Genomic DNA, 23,629 nt, shown 5'->3' on the forward strand with positions numbered 1-23,629 from the left:
GGGAAAATAGAAAAAAAGCATTAAATAACTGAAACAACATGTCAGAAAGCAAATCTAGAAAAACAATGCGACACAATCGAGTGTGTAAACATTTCCACTGGACCATCTGTTAATAGTTGAATATTAAATGCAATAACAATTCTTATGAACATACACCAGAAAGAACAATTAGAAATAAATCATATATTATCCACTATGATTATGCAATTCTTACAGCTATGTACCTTGAAAAGAGAACTATTAAGTCTAATATAGTGATAGTGGACAAGAAGGGGAAGAAGCAACCTTAGTATAAGTCAGTGATGATGATAATCTTGGATTAAACAGAGATGGTAGAGAAAAGATAACGAAACACGACGGTCTTATGTACAGCATGAAGAGAAACCGGAATCTTAGGAAGATCTCCATCATTCCAGTAATTATAGGAGCAGCCGAACTCACGAAAAAGAATTTCAAAAACTACCTGGCAAATATACCTGGTGAACCAAGTGCAAGAGTAATACATATAAATGCATTTAAAGGGATGGTTAAAATCTTTAAAATATTTCTCGGTTGGAACGTATGGGATAGTGGGCGAATGCCTGGCATCAGATAGGATGCCCCATCCCCAGCTAGAATAAAATTATTAAAAATTCGTTTAAGTGAGAGAGATGTATTCTTCTTTTGCTATGAAACAATGATTAACATGTGGTATTACGTATAAAATGTTTTCGTGTGAAATAGAAATAGAAAAACTGAACAGAATTCCATCCTGGTTCTCCTTTAGCTGAAATCTATAGGAAATCTATATATATATATATATATATATATATATATATATATATATATATATATATATATATATATATATATATATATATATATATATATCATACGCAAAACGAGACTTTAATCCAATGTACAGACAGCTCAAACGTTTTGCTATTTGTGTAGTTGGAATTCTGTTAGTTTTTCGGAGGCTGACATATTTGCATAATTCCTTGTAATGATTGAAACAAAATATTCATCGCTAAAACTCATTTTATTAGATTATTTGTAATCCGTCGACGTAATTTTCCGAACTTACGATGTTTCATCTGAAGTTCAGAAATTAGAGTCATCTTTTGTATTATGTCAATTCTCCCTTTGATTCCAATTTCTCCTAATTTTCTTTTTTTTTTCAGGTATTTCGTTACTATTCTTCTACTGCTATATGTATTACATGTGTCTTTCGGCTTTCTAGTTTTTTCTTAGGTATTCTTTTTTAAACTTATTTTTTCGCTGCTGATTTGATGGCGTTCACTTTTAGAACTCTCAGGTATATTTCTTTTGTTTTGTTTTCCTGAATTTTCGAGACTATTGCTAGTAGCTCTACAATTGATGGCACTACTGTTTATTTACTCGTTAGAAATTTTAACACATGTCGTCATCATTAATTGTTCGTTGACAATGCCCAGAGGTGTTCTCTAGAGTCTAAGTGATAAGATGTCTCATAATATTCAGCACTTTCCAACTCTCTTGAAAGCCATTGTAAATGATTTTGCATTAGAACAACTGCCGCATACCATTCGTTTATTGATAGAAACAAACATTGGTTTTCTTTGGAATTTGCGTGGTATTTCGATCCTCTTTTATTCTTCACAACCATTTTGTGTGGCATCAGCCGTTGTTAGCGCCATAACATTCCAAGTGTGTGTTTATTGTGTAGTTTCAGTTCCCTGATATTCACGTGGTATATTTCTATAATTTTGTTATATTTCTATTGAAACTTCCATCTGACTAGTTATGTAACGTAGTCGTTAATATGTAGGAATCCAACACGTTGTAAACTTCGTTGTAAGGAACATAAGACTCCCCTTTTCCGTTGAAACAACATTTATTTCCGAGTACTTTCCTGAATAAATGATGATGATGATGATGATGATGATGATGATGATGATGATGATGATGATAGTGATCGTGGTTGTCGGTCTGCGAACACGTTATTCTTTTTATAATCCTTTTCCTAGCCTTGCTGTGACGTCACTTCGCACACGGCTCTGTCATTTGCATCCAGCTGCCATACACACATTCATGCAGTTATGGTTCGTACTTAATGAAGGGTGATTTCCGCATTCGAGGATTTTTCTTAATTATTCACCTGTTTTCATTAGTGTCATCCGTTTCATAGCTTACGCCGCCCCTTTCATTCCAACGCATGCTAACTCTTTGTTCAGTTTTAATCAAGACGGTTTCTAATATTCCGATAATTAATAACATTATATTGACTTCTTCTCCTTTATTATTATTATTATTATTTAGTAGTAGTAGTAGTAGTAGTAGTAGAATTAGTAGGAGTATTGACTTACTAGTTCTCCCACGAGTCATTATTATGATTAATAGTAATAATAATGTATTGTCCGTCTCCCTGTAACGATTTATCTGTTTATCGCTCACGTATGTATAATAATGTTTGTTGCACTTCTACAAAGAGGCATACTGCTAAATAAATGCATATACTCTAGCTTGTTCCACCGTTTTACAATCAAACACAGAAACGGCTTCATAACAAAGCTTTTTTTTTTATTTAATTATTATTTTGCCTGCAGTGGTTGTCGGACGTATCGAGCAAGGGTGAAACGTGAGGTTAGGATTGACGAACTAATGACGTAACGATCGTGCGCCGCCCATCTATCTCCACACTGTTTTTTTATTCGTCGAACCTTTTGCTTTTATTGATAAATTCTTTCTTTGTTCCACCAGAGGTCAATATATGTGAACAAGTCCGACATGGTATTTTCTTTGTTCTCTGCTAACCTGGAATTTGTATGTATGTATGATCTCCAAGTTCCTTTATCCAACAATAATAGTGTATAAGTGGTGGTAGAAGTAGTAATATTTTAACAGAGCGTGTTACTTACTTTTATAGTCGTGACAATTACATCGTTTTTGTCAACAATTTCTGTGTAGAAACTCATAGTTTCGGGAATTTGGGGTAGAGGCTTTAAAGTCTTTCGACCGGGGCAGTAAGTGGCTGTTGGAGTCTGAAAGAAACGAGAAAAATCACATTTTAAAATTAACGTAAGCTGTTCTTCCGATAACGACTAAAAATAATGTAACAAGTAACCATGGATTGTGAATGGCATGAAAAATGTTGATTAAAGTATCAAACGCAAATTTTTTAATCTCAAGGTCGTACGCCCATCTGCTGTATTTATATACATATATTGAGCTACAATATTGTTGGTGTTTCATCAGTTAAAGAAACAGAGCATGACAGTTGCTATCATCCCAAACAGAAAAGCATATACACGGCATAATTCCGTTTACACAGGTTCTCATTAGATCACCGGTTAAGCTATGTTGAACCTAGTCAGTACCAGATGAGCGACCATTTGGGAATACTGGGTTCTGTATGTCGGAGGATTTCAATACCACCCCGCAAAGCCTGCAAAAACATAACGTCGTCATCTCTCCTGACCGGGATATACATGAGGCTGGGGACCACTTGTGAATTTAATATTCCTTTCATTTTCTTTCTTTGGATGGAGCGATTCAATCTGTCTAGGTTGAATGTCGCTAGCATGGCATGACTGAAAAGTAGAGAAGAGGCAAACAACCAACAATGTTACTTATATCAAAGCTCCATAGCAATGACGACCTGCCACTACGATTAAGAGACGCCATTATCTATTGAGCAACAACTTACAACGTGTCAACAAAACAAGACTTCAATTACGGACTACATAAATCGATTATCTTGTTATTTCATTATTACAACTACTATGAGGCGATGTTAGATATTGAACCGGGTGACGCCAATAAAATCGGTGTGCACACACGACCATTCCAGACGGACATTGACCTATATTCTTGTGTCCTATAAAAGTGACCTGAATTGTAACTATCACCGAAAACAAAGAAAAGTTTATGTTCCAGGTCGATAAGTTAGAATTGCGCAGGCGATACGAACAATACGATTTCGAATTAATTAAGACTTCTACCCGGTGTGATACTATAAAGTGGCCCTGGGGTGGATTTGAGCCACTAAGTGCTCAGAGGGGGGGAATAAACAAAGGAAGAGGAAATAGCTTAGAATAAACAAAGAAATCGGAAATATTCTACAATCAACAATAGATAGGAAATAGCAAACAATAACAATAGAAACCTACTGATAAAACAGGGAATGGAAGCTTCCGGTAGCCAGGGTGGGGTGGGCGACCTGATATACCAAGACAGAGGTGACAGTCAGTTGACATCTAGATGCGCTGGATGTCGGATGGGAGTTGATAACGACTACAGTTGAACAGTTATAGAGTTGACTGTGAAATAGAGACGTTGACAATTTTAGAGTTGACTGTGAAACAGAGATAGACGAATTTAACATCAATAGAACAGGGAGAAGACACACACACACACACACACACACACACACACACACACACACACTCACAAGTCCAACAGTCAATTTATATGTGAACATTGGCGTATGTGTTTTTTCTTTCTTTCTTCATATTTCTATTTTATGAACCGCGCGTGTTCTCATCGACAGTCGCCAACGGGAAAATGACGATCTGGCCATGAACGAAAAATCCACGGTACACGACGTTGGGAGTCTGCGATCTGATGACGAGGGAGCCACACATCTGGGGTTACACTAGTCATGACTGACGGTACGAGATCATGCCACCCATGTGGATTCTTTCGAAATTCCGTGCAGATTCCCAAGTTCGACAGAAAAATTCCGAGTTCGACAAGATACACCTAAAGGAGGCCGGAAGTTACATCGATGGAATCGTTGTGCAAATAACACTTCAGATGAAAACTTTAGCTCATTAACTACTACTTTTATCGACCTATCTGATAAAAAAGTTGTAATAGTTGAAAAATATTTTCATATATTCCATAGCTAGCTTGTGAAACAGTCCTTTGTGCCAAACCCTATGAAAGGCCTTTAATATGTCAAGAGTTATTGCCTTAGATATGAAGCCCCGTCAATTGATTAACTAATTCTGCATGATATTACAGTCAGTATATCTGCGTTTATCTTCCAGAACGAAATCGATATTTTTTGTCACTAAGTAAATTACTTTTGCTGAAGTGGTTGAAGACTTGTTGATTTATCACAGATTAAAACAACTTACTCATGGTGTATTAAGACGCAGATGACCGATTTCCAGTGTTTTTGAATACTGGACAGATCGTCAAAATTGTCCCAAGGTGATGGGAAGCATTTCTCCTTTAAGTAACAATAGAACAACTGTTCATTATACATTTTTGTGAACTCTTCTTTATTAACACATATAAACAAATTCAACATATAATATTGTTTACTAAAGAGTAGCAGTTATCAAAGATCAAATAACACTCGAGGATTAGGGTTAACGAGATTGTTTATTGGCGATAAATAACACCTTGAGAGAATTGGAAACAATGGGTGAAATGGTACCAATCTGATTATTTAGGTAGACGATTCGACAAGAATTTGTTTGCATTGGACTTGAAAAGGATAATGTTGTAGTAAACTAAGAAATGGCTTCATGATATTTTTCATAGAAGTTCTATTTAGTTTGAGTTTCATAGAAGAAAGGAAACTTCTTTACAGTGGTTGTAGCGAGACGAGTTTTTAGTGTGAATGTTCTACAGAGGAGACTAAAGATTTGAGCTCAGTTGAAATAGACAAAAGCGGTTTAGGAAAGTCTTAAGTAGACTCCGAGGAAAGGAATGACAGCAAAGGAACGACGATGATTGAATCAAGATTAGGCACTTCACCTCATTTCAAATAATTATTGGAATGAACACCGAAAAACATTTGGTGATAGTTTAGTCAGTAAAAGGTATTATTATGACTGAGTTTTACACTCACCGGACTTCACACCTTCATGATTTCTGTGTGGTTATCTCAAAGATTATATATGTAACAGAGCGCATATGAGGGTGCATGAAAATATCAGTAGCAGTCGAAGGATGGATAGCAAACGATTGTATTAGTAGAAGGAGCAATGTTTGAACGCGTATGCAAATTGGCAAGTGTGCTCAGGCTTGTGTCTGAAGAGCAAGAAAAAAGACACCACGTGGTCGGAAAGAAACAAAATCGACACCAAAGGAAATGGACGTGTAAAATGAAGGTGAGAATGGACTGGCTGTGGCCAGTGTTCGGGGAGAAGAAAAAGTGCGGTCGAAAAAGATGAACGTATAAGAAATGGTTGTCTACGGCCAGCGTGTAGTGGAGTAGAAGCGAGAGACTTTCAAGCTGGTGTCAAGACGAGGAGAAAGAAAAAACGGCAATAAACGACTCGAAAGCCAAGTCAGATATATTTATTTTTGTTTGTTCCTGAGACGATATGCACGTTACATATGTAGATAACAATTCTCAAACTATTCCGAGTAAGGCCACTACAGTTCAAATCAGAAAATGGCAAGAAATGAGTTTCTCAAATGTAGTAAGAATTGTGTAAACGTCCCAGGTGTGTTTGAAATGTAGATATGCATCATTCTAGTATTTCATTGGATGGCGAAAAAGAACCTTCATGTCCATCATTTAATTTTACATTCATCATTTCAAATCTCATTTTAATATTCGTTATCATTCAAACGATAACATATCACTCTCGTTTACCCTTATACTAGAGCAGGGATGCCCATTATGTCGATCGCCATCGACTAATCGATCAAAGAGATTTGTGAGTAGATCGCATGGTATTAAAAAAAAAAACGTTAGTGCTGGCAAACTTTCAGAACCTCGCGGCAGAGCTGGAGACACAAGAGCAGTCATGTGCAGAGCTTGAGAGTGCACGCTAGATAAAACAAATTGGCAATTGTCCGTCAGAGTTCGACAAACGCTTTAAAGACTTTGTTTTACTCGAGCTAAACGCTATATTTATGTGCTGCCCCTTCTAAAACGATGCTAAGGTTTCACTCGCATCGGAAATTGCAACACAAACTCTTTTGGAGTGAAGGATGAAATTTTGACACTATAAGCAGACATTCAGCTGATGCAGAGCTCATGGACAATTATGGAACTTAGTCTCAGAGGACCACAACATCCGTAAATGTGCTACATTATTGACTGTATTATTTAGGTGTACTTATTCATGTGAGTCAGCCATTTCCCACATGAAGATCACTAAGTCCAAATATCGCTCTACCATGACTGATGAACATCCATAAGTTTGCTTGAGACTATTAGCACCTGCTGTCCGGGCTATGCATCCCTGACTGATTTCATCTAATGCAAATCGTCAGAGTATTTTTTTCTTATTTATTTTATTTTATTTTTTTTTTACAAGGTGTTCACCACTTATCAAGGCCCGGAAGCCACTCAGGGATAAGGGTTATTGTAAGTAGAGTACATTAGTGTGGATATTTAAAGTGTCTACTTAAGGGGGCGGTTCATCAGGAATTTGTTTACGTTGGACTTAAAGACATCAAAGTTGTAGTCAGAAGGGAAGCAGGCGTGCAGTTCTAAGAAAGAAGCCTTGTTCATGGAATCTACGTTTTGATTTAGGCATAGATAAAGAGTGGGGAAAGTTTTTGACAGTGGATTCAGCTAGACGGGTGTTTTTTGTAAAAGATTGGCGAGGGAGGACGAGAGATTGGATTTCAGACGAGCACCTGCCATGGAAATAACGATAAAACAAAGATAGGCTTGCAACGTCTCTTCTGTGGGAGAGAGGTTGCAGGTTAGAGAAAAGGGCATCCCCACTAAGCCACGAAGTCTATTTTGTACTCTGTCAAGGCAGGATAGGCTGTTTTTGGCAGCTCCTGCCCAGATATGGCAGCAGTATTCCATCCTTGGACGTACTTGGCTTTTATATAGATAGAGAATTGCATCAGTAGTGAGATATCTTCTGGAGCGGTAGAAGGATCTCACCATCTTTCCAGCGACCTTGGCAACAGACTTGATGTACGTGTTCTATTTCAGATCAGGAGTGAAGGTCAAGCCCAGAAGCTTGTCAAAACATGGGGCTTCTCCTAGACGAGAGCCATCCATTTCAATTGATGCCAGATCGGGATCAGAGCGTTGATGATGTACAGATAGGAGTTTGGTTTTAGATGCATTAAAGGTAACCAGCCACGTCTTCCCTCACTGAACCACTCGCTCGAGATCAGAGGAGAGAGAATCAGAGAGGGCTTTGTCATTTACAGCCTTTGGTGTGTTGCTGTAGATGGTCGTGTCATCAGCATAGATGTTAACGAATGATTTAACTATGTGTTTAGGGAGATCATTGATGTAGATCAGGAAGAGAGTTGGGCCCAAGATTGACCCTTGAGGGACTCCAGCATTAGGTAATGACAAAAAATGTAGAGCTCTACTGTGCAATATAGGTTGAAGTAATAATGCAACGTACATCTGCATATACTGTAAATTTAAAATTTAATTTACAATATATTTATAAATAATGTGTTTTGCATTTTGAGTAAGTGATAGATCATTTAGATTTAGTCATGCCATAAGTAGTTCTCAGGCTGAAAAAGTGTGGGCACCCCTGTACTAGAGTGTCGTTAACATTGATAAGTGTTGACTAATTACTTTAAGTGAAAACAGAAAACAAAAGAAACGTCAAAGTGGGAGATAAGAGAGTTGCCAACCTGATAGGTCCTGAACTGTCATCTAGGCTTCAGCCTCTGTCCCATCGACGAGATGTTGCGTCCGTCTGCCTGTTCTACAAATACTTTAATAGTGAATGTTCTGACGAACTGCAAACACTTGTACCTCCTCGACGTAACTACCCCCGACAAACCCGACAAGCTACTAAGTCTCATCCCTTTACAGTAGAGATCCCTAGGCGCAAGAAAGCCTTTTACTCCAATAGTTTCTTCCCCAGAACTGCAGGTCTTTGGAACTCCCTTCCGGGATTCTGCTTTCCCAACTGTACTGATATGCAGAAGTTCAAGTGTAATGTGAACAAACATCTTTCTACTCATCTCCCTTCATAATGACCCTGCTAATTAAGTCCCTGATAGTAGCCCCCTGCTTCAAAGTGGCACTGTGTCTTGTTTGGGGTGAAAATTGAATTTAAAAAAATGTTTATAGGTCAATGCCATTCAACCATCTAAATACTATTTGCAAGTTCAAATCGGTCATTATCTTCCAAACAGAATCTTATAACAAATCTTACTAATCTTAGTCTTTTCTATGTATGGCATATGTTCTTCAAAATTGTTTGATCAATTTCTTGGTTCCTTTGTTCTAGTTCGTTTGACTTGTTGGTTCAGTGGTCTTCTTTTTTTTTTTTTTACACAGTGGTCACCACTTATTAAGGCCCGGAAGCCACTCAGGGATAAGGGTTATTGCAAGTACATTACGTTAGTGTGGAGATTTGATGAAGTGTTTACTTAAGGGGGCGGTTCATTAGGAATTTGTTAACGTTGGACTTGAACACATCCAAGTTGTAGTCAGGTGGGAAGCAGGCAGACGGAACAGAGTTCCACAGGCGTGCAGTTCTAAGAAAGAATCTTTGTTCATGGAATCCGCGTTTTGATTTAGGCACAGATAAAGAGTGGGGGAAATTTTTCACAATGGATTCGGCTAGACGGGTGTTTTTTGTAAAGGATTGGCGAGGGGGGCTAGGGATTGGAGTTCAGTCGAGCACCTGCCATGGAAATAACGATAAAACAAGGATAGGCTTGCAACGTCTCTTCTGTAGGAGAGAGGTTGCAGGGTAGAGAAAAAGGCATCCCCACTAAGCCACGAAGTCTATTTTGTACTCTGTCAAGGCAGGATAGGCTGTTTTTAGCAGCTCCTGCCCAGATATGGCAGCAGTATTCCATCCTTGGACGTACTTGGCTTTTATATAGATAGAGAATTGCATCAGTAGTGAGATATCTTCTGGAGCGGTAGAAGGATCCCACCACCTTTCCAGCGACCTTGGCAACAGACTTGATGTACGTGTTCCATTTCAGATCAGGAGTAAAAGTCAAACCCAGAAGCTTGTCTCCATCAATTTAATGTTTTGATATCTCATTGTAATACAGCTTCATATTCCAGTAGCTTCTTTTCTTTTAAAATTCTCTTCTGATCATTTCCTCCTGCCTCCAACCTTGGTCTTGACAAGATTAAGGCTAATAGATACCTCCTGTCTTTACGACAATCGTTTTTCGTTCTTTAATTAGATCCAGGTCTCGAGTGATTTCCATAAACATCGCCTCATTCGTAACAGAGAGAGAGAGAGAGAGAGAGAGAGAGAGAGAGAGAGAGAGAGGAGAGGAGAAAATACTTACTTCTAGAATGGTCTGATCTTTTGGTAAGCCACTTCGAAAATGGTAAAACTCATATACCCTGTTAATATCATATTTCTCTGTGTCCGAATCATAGGCGCTTCCTTTAACCTGGAAACGCACTGGGACATATGCCAGTCCGGTGGCTGTATCCCAAGCTTCGTTCGCTAGAAAAAAACAACAACAACAAAAAAAAAAAAAACAGAAATCAATAAGCAATGAATAAGCTAAGCTGTCTCGGGTCGATATTTGGTGTCTGTAACGATTTCTCCGTTTCTTGGTAAAATGTATTAAATACTGTTGGACTTTCTCCGCCTCATCATTTCGATATTCATTTTTTCCCAGCAATTTTTATCGTTTTGCTTCTTCTGCTTCATCTATTTCCCAACCATATCAACTAAAACTCTAACGATCTTCAGTATAAGATTAACATATACCTGATTGTTATGCGATGAAGCTCTTATTTAAGAGATTTAGGTGTTAGGGTTACACTTCTAGTTAGTTCCACCTATGACTTACAAATAACACTGGTCAACACTTTTTTCGTGCCCTATTCGGAGTGGTGATTCCGAAAATCATATTAATTTTTTCTCATCATGTCAAGTTGTTGAAATATTTGCTATTTTATACCCTTTTTTACCTTAAAATTAGGTGTTCCACCTCCCTGTTTTAAAAGCATTATCTTTCTTTAAGTTACTCTTAACTAAAAATTTCCTCTTCCGGTTAGTGTTTACTTTCTTTTTTGCAACCACTGACGACATAGCACGTCTCTTTCTTCTTTATCCACTTCCATTCCCGGCATCAACTACATGTTTTACTCATTTCTTCTTCTGGACAATGTGTTTGTTTACTTTGTCATGCAACGTGACATTTCATGTTCGATTTCTTTACGAACTTATTCAGTCTTTCGATTTCTTTAACAGATTATAATCTATCATTTTCAGAATATTTAGTTAGAAAATGGACCCTTATATAACATTAATCTCTAAATATTTTGAGATATTAAAAACGTGAACTACAATCACTTTTATAAAAATTACTGAATTCCACAGTAATTGATGCAAAAAGGGTTGATATGTCGCAAACAAAAATCAATAAATCAAACCATCTTAACCGTTGCTGGATAGAACCTCTTTCTTTCGTTGAAGAACGATTTTGGTGACAGCATCTTGATTGCCATTAATTGATATTGCAATATCGCTCACACACACATATATACATACAAATATATATATATATATATATATATATATATATATATGTATATATATATATATATATATATATATATATATATATATATATATATATATATATATACTAACAAGTTGCCCGGAATTGAATGAGAATCAACGAATGTTTCAACTTTATATTTTATTGTCATCGAAATCGGCGAAATCGTCTATTTTTCAGTTAAATGGATTAATTGCCTGCTCTAGTTAGGGGTTAGGGGCTCAATACGGTATACCGGGACGAATCTTCACATGTCCCTCTCAGTGACTTAGTCTATAATACATTGCAGTTTACATTGCACTGCACAGAACCTACTGTTGATTTTATAAAATTATTTTTATATGATAACTTAAATTAAAGTTTAAAATGCAAAAGTCAAGTACTGTTGTGCTCTAAACATAAACATTAATTTCGAACGCACCCCTGTCACTTACTGTTGATTTTATATGCCGGGTTCTCCTGCTTTTGTGGCAATAAAACTTTTCAAATGCACTTGCTATGTTAAGCTTTATAAGGCGTTAACTTTAGCCCGAATCACCTGTTCCTTCTTTCATTTGATTTTTTTCGATATCGCTTATCGATACTTATAGAAGATATTTCAATACAGAACTATCAAAAAACACTGCCAGGCACATAAACTATATTTGTGTGATTTTTTTTTTTAATCGGCTAGGCCGTTTAGCAGTTCATAGGAAAGGAACTCACGCACACAAACACATACACAAACACACATACAGACGTTCCTTTTATATAATAGTAGATAGATAGATATTATGTATATGCACTTGCATTATAAACTAATATATGTGTATTTTTGACAGAATTTACTTTAACAGTGCTACACGTGTAAACTTTTTATTTGTATACAATTATACTTATAGTAAATAAGGTACATTCATTAACCCTTATCCTCGAGTGGCCTTCGGGCCTTTAGAAATGGTAATACCCCTGTAATGAATATATATATATATATATATATATATATATATATATATATAGTGGCGCCAAAATGAAGTCCGCATTTGTTATAAAAAAAAACCCGCAAATTTAAGCTAAATTGAATGTAACTATTTAAACAATCTATACCTTATTTGATTTCCCTTTTATTTCTCTATAATTTTACTTGTTCATATTCGAATTTTAATTGAAATGCCATACTGTTCACGTCCATTAAAAAAAAACAACTTTAAATCGAGGAAGTAAAAAAGATCCGCACAATGAAAAATTGTTATTTGAATGTAACTTTAGAACATTAATGCAACACAACTACAGCAGAAATACAATGAACTAGTTAATATTTTGTAACATAGACCTTCTGCAATTTGACAGCCTGCAATCTTTTGGTAATTGTTTGAATTAGTCTGCGATTATACTCCAGTGAAAGGGCATCCCACTTCTTTTTAATTTTTGTCCAATGTTCTTCCAGATTTGAAATTTTATCATTGCGTAGTTGTTGCTTGTATTATAAACAAGAAGTGTCTCGTATTCATTTTAAAACGAAACAACTGTGCGTTTATACAACCAAGACGATCATAAGCTATTCATATATGTAACAGTTATTTACTTCCTTAAGAAGGAAACATTAAACACAAACTCAATTGTTTAACGCGGTGAAAATCTAGCTCTTCAAAAAGAGTCTCTCGCAATGAGATGAAAAACACGTGTATACTCTCATCCTTGCTCCCTCGTGAATGAAAAACCTTTCTGCCGCTGGGAGAAGGAGATAATATTTGTGAGTTGCACCCTTCGAGCGCGCAGATGCTGCGTTTTAATCCTAACCAAAACAGCAGATGAAAAACTGATTTTCCATTATGAAAACTAACTCTTTATATACAATAAATCAACCCATGTGTATTTGAATCTGTATAACTCTTATCTAATTTATCATATAGTTTTGACCTCTGATCTTAGAAGCACTCAATCCTAACAATGGTCAGTCCAAATATAAAGTCTGGCTCAACATAAATACGATAAATTAACAGTTACTATGAATACATTTGCGGGTATAATTTACTCATAATCATAATATTTTTTTTTACACGGTGGTCAACACTTATCAAGGCCCGGAAGTCACTCAGGGATATTTCTTTATAATTAATATATGTATGTAAAGAAATATACTTTTTCTTCTTTCGTAAAGTAGTTTTCAGCGACACTTTATAAAATGCATCAGCAATATCGACAGTTTTTATGTGAACCTTTGAAGATGATAAGTTAGTAAGCATTTGCATTCTTGATGGTACATAAATTTTCAACAACATTGAATACAGGAAAACATCATTATGCATAAAAACATCAAGAATTAGGGAGAGCAGATAAGCCAAACTTTATTCGGGAAATAAGTAGCAGGTTCATCAATGTAAACTGCAAATACATGTATAGTATTTAGGCTTTTTTCAAAATGATACATATTTTAATAGGACTACTTTTTCTCCAAAATAAGCACATACAGCAATATATATATATATATATATATATATATATATATATATATATATATATATATATAGAGAGAGAGAGAGAGAGAGAGAGAGAGAGATAGAGAGAGAGTGAGAGACTTATATGTGATATACTGAGTTTGTGTAATTCAGTAAATTTTCATATACCAATGTGTTTTAAGCCAAAAAAGAGTTGGCGTAATGAGTAAGCTGCAAAATTATCATATTCCATAATTGAGCATTAATATACGGTTAAAGCAAAATCAAGACTTCAAAAAGGAGTGTTGATGGCAACAAAAAGTTTATTTCATTTTACGTTACAATTGTTTCCATGTCCAGTCGAACAATTTCAAACATATCGTTTGAAAAATTTCCAAAACCAGCATTTCTTCAGACTTTATGAATAAACACACTTTTGACAATAGAGCATTTTTGAAGAGAAAGAAAAAAATGGAAACATTCCTTAACGGGAAAAGCATGTGAGAAACATTTACCTTTTCTGTAGTTACGGAAAAGCTCATTTAAATATTAATATATCGCCTACTTTTCATATCCTTATTTAAGAACAGAGTCATTAGAATTTTTCACAGAAAACCCTAAGCCATTAAAAAAAAAAGAATTTTATATCCCATTCGTTGAGTTCCTGAATTAGATTTGAGTTTTGGAAATTTTTCAAACGACATGTTTGAAATTGTTCGACTGGACATGACAACAATTGTAACGTAAAATGAAATGCACTTTTTGTTGCCATCAACACTCCTTTTTGAAGTCTTCATTTTGCTTTCACAGTATATATATATATATATATATATATATATATATATATATATATATATATATATAGAGAGAGAGAGAGAGAGAGAGAGAGAGAGAGAGATGTTCAAAGTCTGGACTAATGAATATAACAGGATTGTAAGATAGTGCTCAATAAAGAAAGCAAAATATTTTTATTTGAAGGTAACAGTTACATATGGTCGCTACAAATAGCCATCTGTTTCAGTCAATGAGACTTCCCCAGGCGACCCTGAGCCCATCGATGGGTTCAGGGTCGCCTGAGGAAGTCTCATTGAATAAGATAGACGGCTGTTTGTAGCGACCATATGTAACTGTTTACCTTCAAATAATATATATATGTATGTATACATATATATATATATATATATATATATATATATATATATATATATATATGTATATAAAATTCCTCTTATATATATAATTTCTCTCACATATAAAATTTCGCAAGTAAAATTCCAAATTGTATGTACATATAATTTCTCATGGAAAATTTCAAATTATTTATATATTTATAATTTTAAATGAGAAATTATATGCATATAATTCATTATTATATATGTAGTAATAATAGTAAAACCATCCTTATGCATAAGATTTCTAAATATGAAATACACTATTTAATTTTATCCTTGCGGTTTATTTTTTTTACCGGAAATAGTGGTTCAATAATATACAAATTAAGAACATTTATATATTTCGTACTACTATCCATCGAGTAATAACACAAAGTCGACGGAATACTAACCAGTGAAATACCAATGGGCATCGACTGTGGTGTCAACTGCTGGCCAATATTGACAAGATTGCCAGTGGATCGTGTTAATTCCACGAATGGTCTCTGTTCCTTTGTATATACCGCGGTCTTGGAAATGTAGAGCTTGTGCTGCCGAAAACATGCGAACTGTCCCATTCCTTAACGTGGTTCCCATCAGAAAATTATTTTCATCATGATTCAGTTGATCAACGATGCATTTATCTGAGATTTAAAAAAAAGAATGAAATTAATTTTTGTTTCTACACAAAATTTTAAATAAAATCATCATATGTTATAATATTTAATGTCATAATTGCACCACGACTTGTGTTAATAGAAAAGTAGGTAGCTCATGAATTGAAAACATTTGTTTGAAGGCTGATAAGATGCCGAAAGGAATAGATGTTATCAGCCTTCAAACAAATATGATTCTTTTACAATTTTAGTTTTTAATTTGTAATGTGTAAACCAGCAAAATTTATAGACTGCTCTTTGATTATCGTTTTTGTTAATTAAGTTTTCTGTGAGGATATGAGATATTCATTAAAACTCTATGAAATAAAGGAAAATTAAGTTTGTGTATTACTTGTCGAAATATAAATTGGTTGTAAATTTTGATTTGCGGAATTTACATTGAATTTTTCTTTTACATATATATATATATATATATATATATATATATATGTATATATATATATATATGTATATATATATATGTATATATATATATGTGTGTGTGTGTATGTGTGTGTGTGTTATTCATTTGCTACCCATTAAGATGCATCTTCTTTTCTAATCCATCTAATTCGTTTAAACGCCATGTAATAAGGAACCATTAAATTAAAGAAAAAAGTCTATCCTTGTCGAAAAATCAATTTGTTGTAAATTTTGATTTACAGAATTGAAATCTAGTTTTCCTTCTATTATTGCTCCGCGTAGAATATTGAGCTTTTTCAACTGGTTGGAATAGTCATATAAATATTAATACTAATATTTATAATTGCTTTAAATTTACAAAATTATTTGTATTGTAAACTGAAATAATTTCTTGATTTCATGTATATATATATATATATATATATATATATACTAGCATAAGTGCCCGGCGTATCCCGGGTTTTTGGAGGTGTATGTTGAGCAAAGAAAAATAAAAGCGGTCAATTTTTTTTAACTTTGACTCTTATTATGACCCCTTGAAATTTATTGTTTTGGGCTCAAATGAAGTTAGTAAGTTAGATGCATGTCCAAGGAACCTATCTCTAAAATTTGAAGTGATTAAACCCAAAATTGTCGGAAGAGTTTGGTAGAGTTCTTAAAGGTCTAATCGTTGAACTTTGACCCCTTAATCGCCAAATTTCTGGCCGATAACCGATTACATCGATTTTCCCAAATCTCAGTACCCTTTATATCAAATTTCGAGTCTGTAGACTTAAAATTAACAGAGTTATTGCATAGGGAAATGTACACACACAGACACACAGACAGACACTTTCACTTTTATAGATATATAGATATTGATTTATATGTGTATTTCCTTGTATTTTACTTTATTTATATTTTTATGTATGATTGGTTTTCGATATTTCTACTCATTTACTTACCGGAATGTATACATGTAGTATGTATTTGTGCACGCTCATGTTTATAGTTTATTTAATAATTATTAACAGTTTAATTTGAACGTGAATACAGATAATTTCATTTAATTTACAGTTCAAACATGATAAGGCATTTTAGCTTCATGTTTTTAAGAAATAGAGCGGGCATTAATATGACATTCAGAACAGCACCATATATATATATATATATATATATATATATATATATATATATATATATATATATATATATAAAATTACAATTAAATTTATCAAAATGATCCAAGATGGTAAAATTAAAGTATATTATAAATATTAAAGAATTAATATTTATAAAGTTATCTCAGCCGGATCTAAAAGCTCGATAAAACCAAATAGGAGATAGAGCTTATAATAATCCAAAGGCAGAAATCCATGGATAATTTCACAAAAATGTGTACCAGGAAAAAAGGAAAAAATTCCAATAATATTAATGAAAGAAAAATAAGATATGCTTTTCATTCTACTACCGAGATATAAATATAAAATTATTCATATTATATTTAACCATTGTCATATTGTATGTAATAACATTAAAGAAATGATATAACCTTTGACTAATCCTTTCTAAATTTCTACTTCCAGAAGATAGTGCATCGTCTCTATACAAACCTCCCCTTATATTTGCTTCATTTTCCCCAACTCTTTTTAGAATATAAAGGTCACCAGGTTAGTTACCTGTGCAGAGTCTGGGGTTCCAACGTAACATCAAAGTTAAATTATCTATTTTTTCCTAGTCCCATATTTATCATTCTATCTAATTAAGGTTCTTCTGGCTAATTTTACTCTGGAAATTTCAAATTTTGTAATGTTAGTTTCAGATTTAGCAAATTCGAATGCCATATCTAACAATTTCGGAGAAATATATGGGTAGTATGAGTCAATGTCAAACATTATAAACTTACTGTTATTTCATTTAGGCAATTCAAAACATCATCTGATAAAGACCATAGATTATGAAATACTTTAGATTTAATTATTGGCAATATTCTATGTAGAATCTTTTTTTTAGTTTAGTTTAGTTTAGTTTAGTTTTGTATATGCAAACATGTGTAATAGTTTATAATTATTGACGTTATTTTCATAAGTATGCATATATTAATTAGAATTAATATTAAATTAATATTTTCATAAGTATGCATATATTAATTAGAATTAATATTGAATTAATATTTTCATAAGTATGCATATATTAATTAGAATTAATATTAAATTAATATTTTCATAAGTATGCATATATTAATTAGAATTAATATTAAATTAATATTTTCATAAGTATGCATATATTAATTAGAATTAATATAAAATTAATATTTTCATAAGTATGCATATATTAATTAGAATTAATATTAAATTAATATTTTCATAAATATGCATATATTAATTAGAATTAATATTAAATTAATATTTTCATAAGTATGCATATATTAATTAGAATTAATATTAAATTAATAATTTCATAAGTATGCATATATTAATTAGAATTAATATTTAATTAATATTTTCATAAGTATGCATATATTAATTAGAATTAATATTAAATTAATATTTTCATAAGTATGCATATATTAATTAAGATTAATATTAAATTAATATTTTCATAAGTATGCATATATTAATTAGAATTAATATTAAATTAATATTTTCATAAGTATGCATATATTAATTAGAATTAATATTAAATTAATATTTTCATAAGTATGCATATATTAATTAGAATTAATATTAAATTAATATTTTCATAAGTATGCATATATTAATTAGAATTAATATTAAATTAATATTTTCATAAGTATGCATATATTAATTAGAATTAATATTAAATTAATATTTTCATAAGTATGCATATATTAATTAGAATTAATATTAAATTAATATTTTCATAAGTATGCATATATTAATTAGAATTAATATTAAATTAATATTTTCATAAGTATGCATATATTAATTAGAATTAATATTAAATTAATATTTTCATAAGTATGCATATATTAATTAGAATTAATATTAAATTAATATTTTCATAAGTATGCATATATTAATTAGAATTAATATTAAATTAATATTTTCATAAGTATGCATATATTAATTAGAATTAATATTAAATTAATATTTTCATAAGTATGCATATATTTATTAGAATTAATATTAAATTAATATTTTCATAAGTATGCATATATTAATTAGAATTAATATTAAATTAATATTGTCATAAGTATGCATATATTAATTAGAATTAATATTTAATTAATATTTTCATAAGTATGCATATATTAATTAGAATTAATATAAAATTAATATTTTCATAAGTATGCATATATTAATTAAGATTAATATTAAATTAATATTTTCATAAGTATGCATATATTAATTAGAATTAATATTAAATTAATATTTTCATAAGTATGCATATATTAATTAGAATTAATATTAAATTAATATTTTCATAAGTATGCATATATTAATTAGAATTAATATTAAATTAATATTTTCATAAGTATGCATATATTAATTAGAATTAATATTAAATTAATATTTTCATAAGTATGCATATATTAATTAGAATTAATATTAAATTAATATTTTCATAAGTATGCATATATTAATTAGAATTAATATTAAATTAATATTTTCATAAGTATGCATATATTAATTAGAATTAATATTAAATTAATATTTTCATAAGTATGCATATATTAATTAGAATTAATATTAAATTAATATTTTCATAAGTATGCATATATTAATTAGAATTAATATTAAATTAATATTTTCATAAGTATGCATATATTAATTAGAATTAATATTAAATTAATATTTTCATAAGTATGCATATATTAATTAGAATTAATATTAAATTAATATTTTCATAAGTATGCATATATTAATTAGAATTAATATTAAATTAATATTTTCATAAGTATGCATATATTAATTAGAATTAATAAATTTAAAAATTATTTTAAAAAACAGTTTGCCAGAATATTCCTAAATTAATAGAACATGTTAGTACGAATAGTTGGGTTTGATGACTTCATTTCTAAAATGAAAAATGACGCAATGGAAACATATTATAAGGTATTTACAGCTTCTCTTCCAATTTTCGGATTTTAATCATGTCAAAACGCACTTTATTTCCTTTTGACGGGTTGATTGTTGCTATTTTTTATGATGAGTTCAGGACAAAATAAATTAACTTATTGCTATAATAATTAAGTGATTAGTTTTGTGGTACGAACCAGATACTACAAAGAATTGTAAATGTCAACTAAATTAAAGAAATAAATTATAAGATGGTCAACATCATGAACTTTGGAATAGTCTTTTGTCATTGATTCACTATATTGCTATTGCTCTGTAATTACATTGAGCTTTTGAAATAAGGATTGGTATATATTATAAGGAAACAAAATATATTTCCACAGATATATATATATATATATATATATATATATATATATATATATATATATATATATATATATATATATATATTGGGAAATATATAATATATATATATATATGTATATAGATAAATTTATTTTCACTTTGACTTTCCATGTCTCACTGACTTTAGCAAATAGGGTGCATACCTTTATAACTACTTGCTAATATTTTCACTCCTCTGATGAGATGGTAGACATCGAAACCCTATAGGTTAAGGAGATAAACTTTCTAAAACATTCTTTGTCTTGCTTAGAATAATAAAAATTCTTTGATATGAAACTCAACCACTTCATTTCATTTCAATAAGAGTTTTTTGAAATTCATTGAATTACAGTTTAATATATGTATATATATATATATATATATATATATATATATATATATATAAATCGTAGTATATGTTATATAAGAAGAAATAAATAATGAGCTACAGACTCTTTTCCTGTGGATAAACTTGAAGGAGTTCATTGGTTCTGTAGTCGTAATAAGCCTTCAATTCGATGCCTTCCCTTTTCTGTACGATCAATCCTCGGTTGTTGACTTTATCAAAATACTCGTTCAACGTGGTCGTCAGGCCTTGGTCAATCTCAATAAGTTCAATGTGGACGCTGAATTGGTCGGGAAGTTTCACTTTAGGACCAGCTGAAAAATAAAATACAATAAAAAAAAACAGGTTTAGTAATCATAAAACTGGCGGCTGTATATAACGCAATGTGGTAAAAAAGTCAGCTATTATAATCCAAGATTAAATAATTAAAAATGGCCGACGTATGTATTTATATAAAAAAGATTTTAAAACTTAAATGGTGAACAGTTTTCAGGTTTGTTATTTCATTTTTTTTTAATTTTCTGATTTAAGATTACCATATATATTGAATATCAAAGTTTCAGATTCTAAAAGTAAGTTTTAAAGAAATGTCGTTTCAGTTTAAAGTGAGCAAATTTATCCGTGCATTCATAATAGAATAATAGAATAAACACTTATTCTAAATTCCAAAAAATCGTTCGCCAAAATAACAGAAAATAAAAAATTGAACGATTTTCACGAAGCAAACTGAGAAACTTAAAAATCTTGCCAGTCAGTTTGCCTCAAACTCCACACTGGACCCTTCCAACCACCCCCTACCTGAATTTCCTATGTGGACAGACGCCACGCTAGACGATCTGAAAATCACACCTGCTTAGGTACATGCTATCATAAAAAACCTTGCCACTTCAAAAGCATGTGGACCCGATCTCATCCCACTGACTGACCAACAATATGGATTTAGACAAGCCCGTTCCACAGCAGACATACTAACTGTAATCTCTGAACGTATATACCATTCACTGGACGGTAGCTCTTGATATATCTAAGGCTTTTGACAGGGTATGGCATGAGGGTCTCCTCAGGAAGATTAGATCATACGGTATCACTGGTAGAATACTTAACATAATTAAATCCTTCTTAGATAAGAGAAAAATCCAGGTTGTCTTCGACGGTCGTACATCAAAACAATATGATATAAATGCGGGAGTGCCCAGGGGTCTATCCTTGGACCTCTACTGTTCCTGATATTCATTAATGACCTCTCCGACAAAACTGCCTCTGAAATGGGTATATATGCCGATGACACCACACTCTATAACAGGCACTACAGGAAAACAAATGAACACATATCTAAAGAAATGACAGAAACACTAGAGGAAGACCTCCAATCAGTAGTGGAATGGGGACAAAAATGAATGGTCAGGTTCAATGCCACCAAGACTAAACTAGTTTCCTTCAATACTTACAAGAAACCTTCTCTGTCACCTATAGCAATGGCCAACGACTCTTTAGCTGAGAGTACGTCTTTCAGACTCCTTGGCCTAACGTTCACAGGAAACATGAGTTGGAACAATTACATCGAGGGTATTGCCAGGGCCGCTGCAAGGAAGGTGGGCTCTCTCTACCGTGCTAGAAAACTACTAACACCCGAAAGTATCCTGTACCTCTATCAGGCCACCATTCGCCCATGTATGGAGTATTGCTGTCATATTTGGGCTGGTGCATCGGCTACTAGTCTCTCACTCCTAGACAAGGTTCAAAAGAGAGTCGCAAATCTGATAGGCCCTGAACTGGCATCTAAGCTTCAGCCTCTGTCCCATCGACGAAACGTTGCATCCCTCTGCCTGTTCTACAAGTATTTTTATGGTGAATGCTCTGACGAACTCCAAGCACTTGTGTCCGCACGACGTGAACACCCTCGACAAACCCGACCGGCTGCAAAATCCCACCCCCACACTGTAGAGATCCCTAGATGTAAAAGATCTTTCTACTCCAGTAGTTTCTACCCCAGAACTGCTAGAGTTCCTACCTAAAAAAAATCCATTATTCATTAAATAGTCAAGTCGCTGCCTAATGATATCTATTGTTTGATTGAAACAAATGGCTGTTTGTAGCAGCGGGATGTAAACATGTTTATATAACAATAAACAAGTATATATATATATATATATATATATATATATATATATATATATATATATATATATATATATGAGCACAAGGGTAAACTGCGAAACAAAATAATGGATATTCATAATACCGAGGGTTTGACTGCTGCATCAGAAACATCAAAAATAAAAGCATTCTTAAGTTGACGTTATTGAACTGAAGAATATCAACACGTGACTGTTGTTTTCCTTATTTCTTCCTTTATCGATAACTTTCTCATTTTACTTGAATTCTCTCTTTTTTCCTTGCCGCCATAACAAGTGACAAGCAGTTAATGAAATTTCCTCACTCATAGTATACTCAACGCTGCCAACTCAGTTTTATTTCGAGATGCTTTAAAGTAAAATTCTATTATTTTATATTAATACGCGTTTATGTTTTCAGGCTCTATTTTTGAGATAACCAGATAATTAATTATCTGGAGAGAATTAATAATGTCATAAACAACACGATACTACCCATTTGGACAGCAACATGTCACCGAGTTAAGGATTTAGAAAACAAGGTTCAAACAACAAGTAATAGTAGTCAACCGTTTACGAGGCGTGAGGGTCCATCACAATATCAGATACAGGTGTTAGGCAATCACGATTACAGCAGCGAACCTCATTATCTGGTAACGACGACGAACACAACTGAACTATCAAAGAGGTCGAAAGGGGAC

The 23,629-nt window shown here is 32.5% G+C and overlaps 1 protein-coding gene across 1 annotated transcript in view; it reads right to left on the reverse strand.

Moving 5' to 3' along the window:
• Nucleotides 1-23,629, reverse strand: part of LOC145241636 (uncharacterized) — a 65,674-nt gene that overhangs the window by 31,531 nt on the left and 10,514 nt on the right. The window contains exons 3-6 of the mRNA XM_080104720.1: nt 20,922-21,128; nt 15,394-15,624; nt 10,183-10,346; nt 2,880-3,002 (exon numbers count right to left, since the gene is read on the reverse strand). Coding sequence (XP_079960846.1) covers nt 2,880-3,002; nt 10,183-10,346; nt 15,394-15,624; nt 20,922-21,128 — 725 coding nt within the window. The remainder of the gene's footprint in view (nt 1-2,879; nt 3,003-10,182; nt 10,347-15,393; nt 15,625-20,921; nt 21,129-23,629) is intronic.

This window comes from Euprymna scolopes, chromosome 2, assembly GCF_053919585.1.
Source record: "Euprymna scolopes isolate OS-2025 chromosome 2, ASM5391958v1, whole genome shotgun sequence".
In the NCBI taxonomy this organism is placed as follows: domain Eukaryota; kingdom Metazoa; phylum Mollusca; class Cephalopoda; order Sepiida; family Sepiolidae; genus Euprymna; species Euprymna scolopes.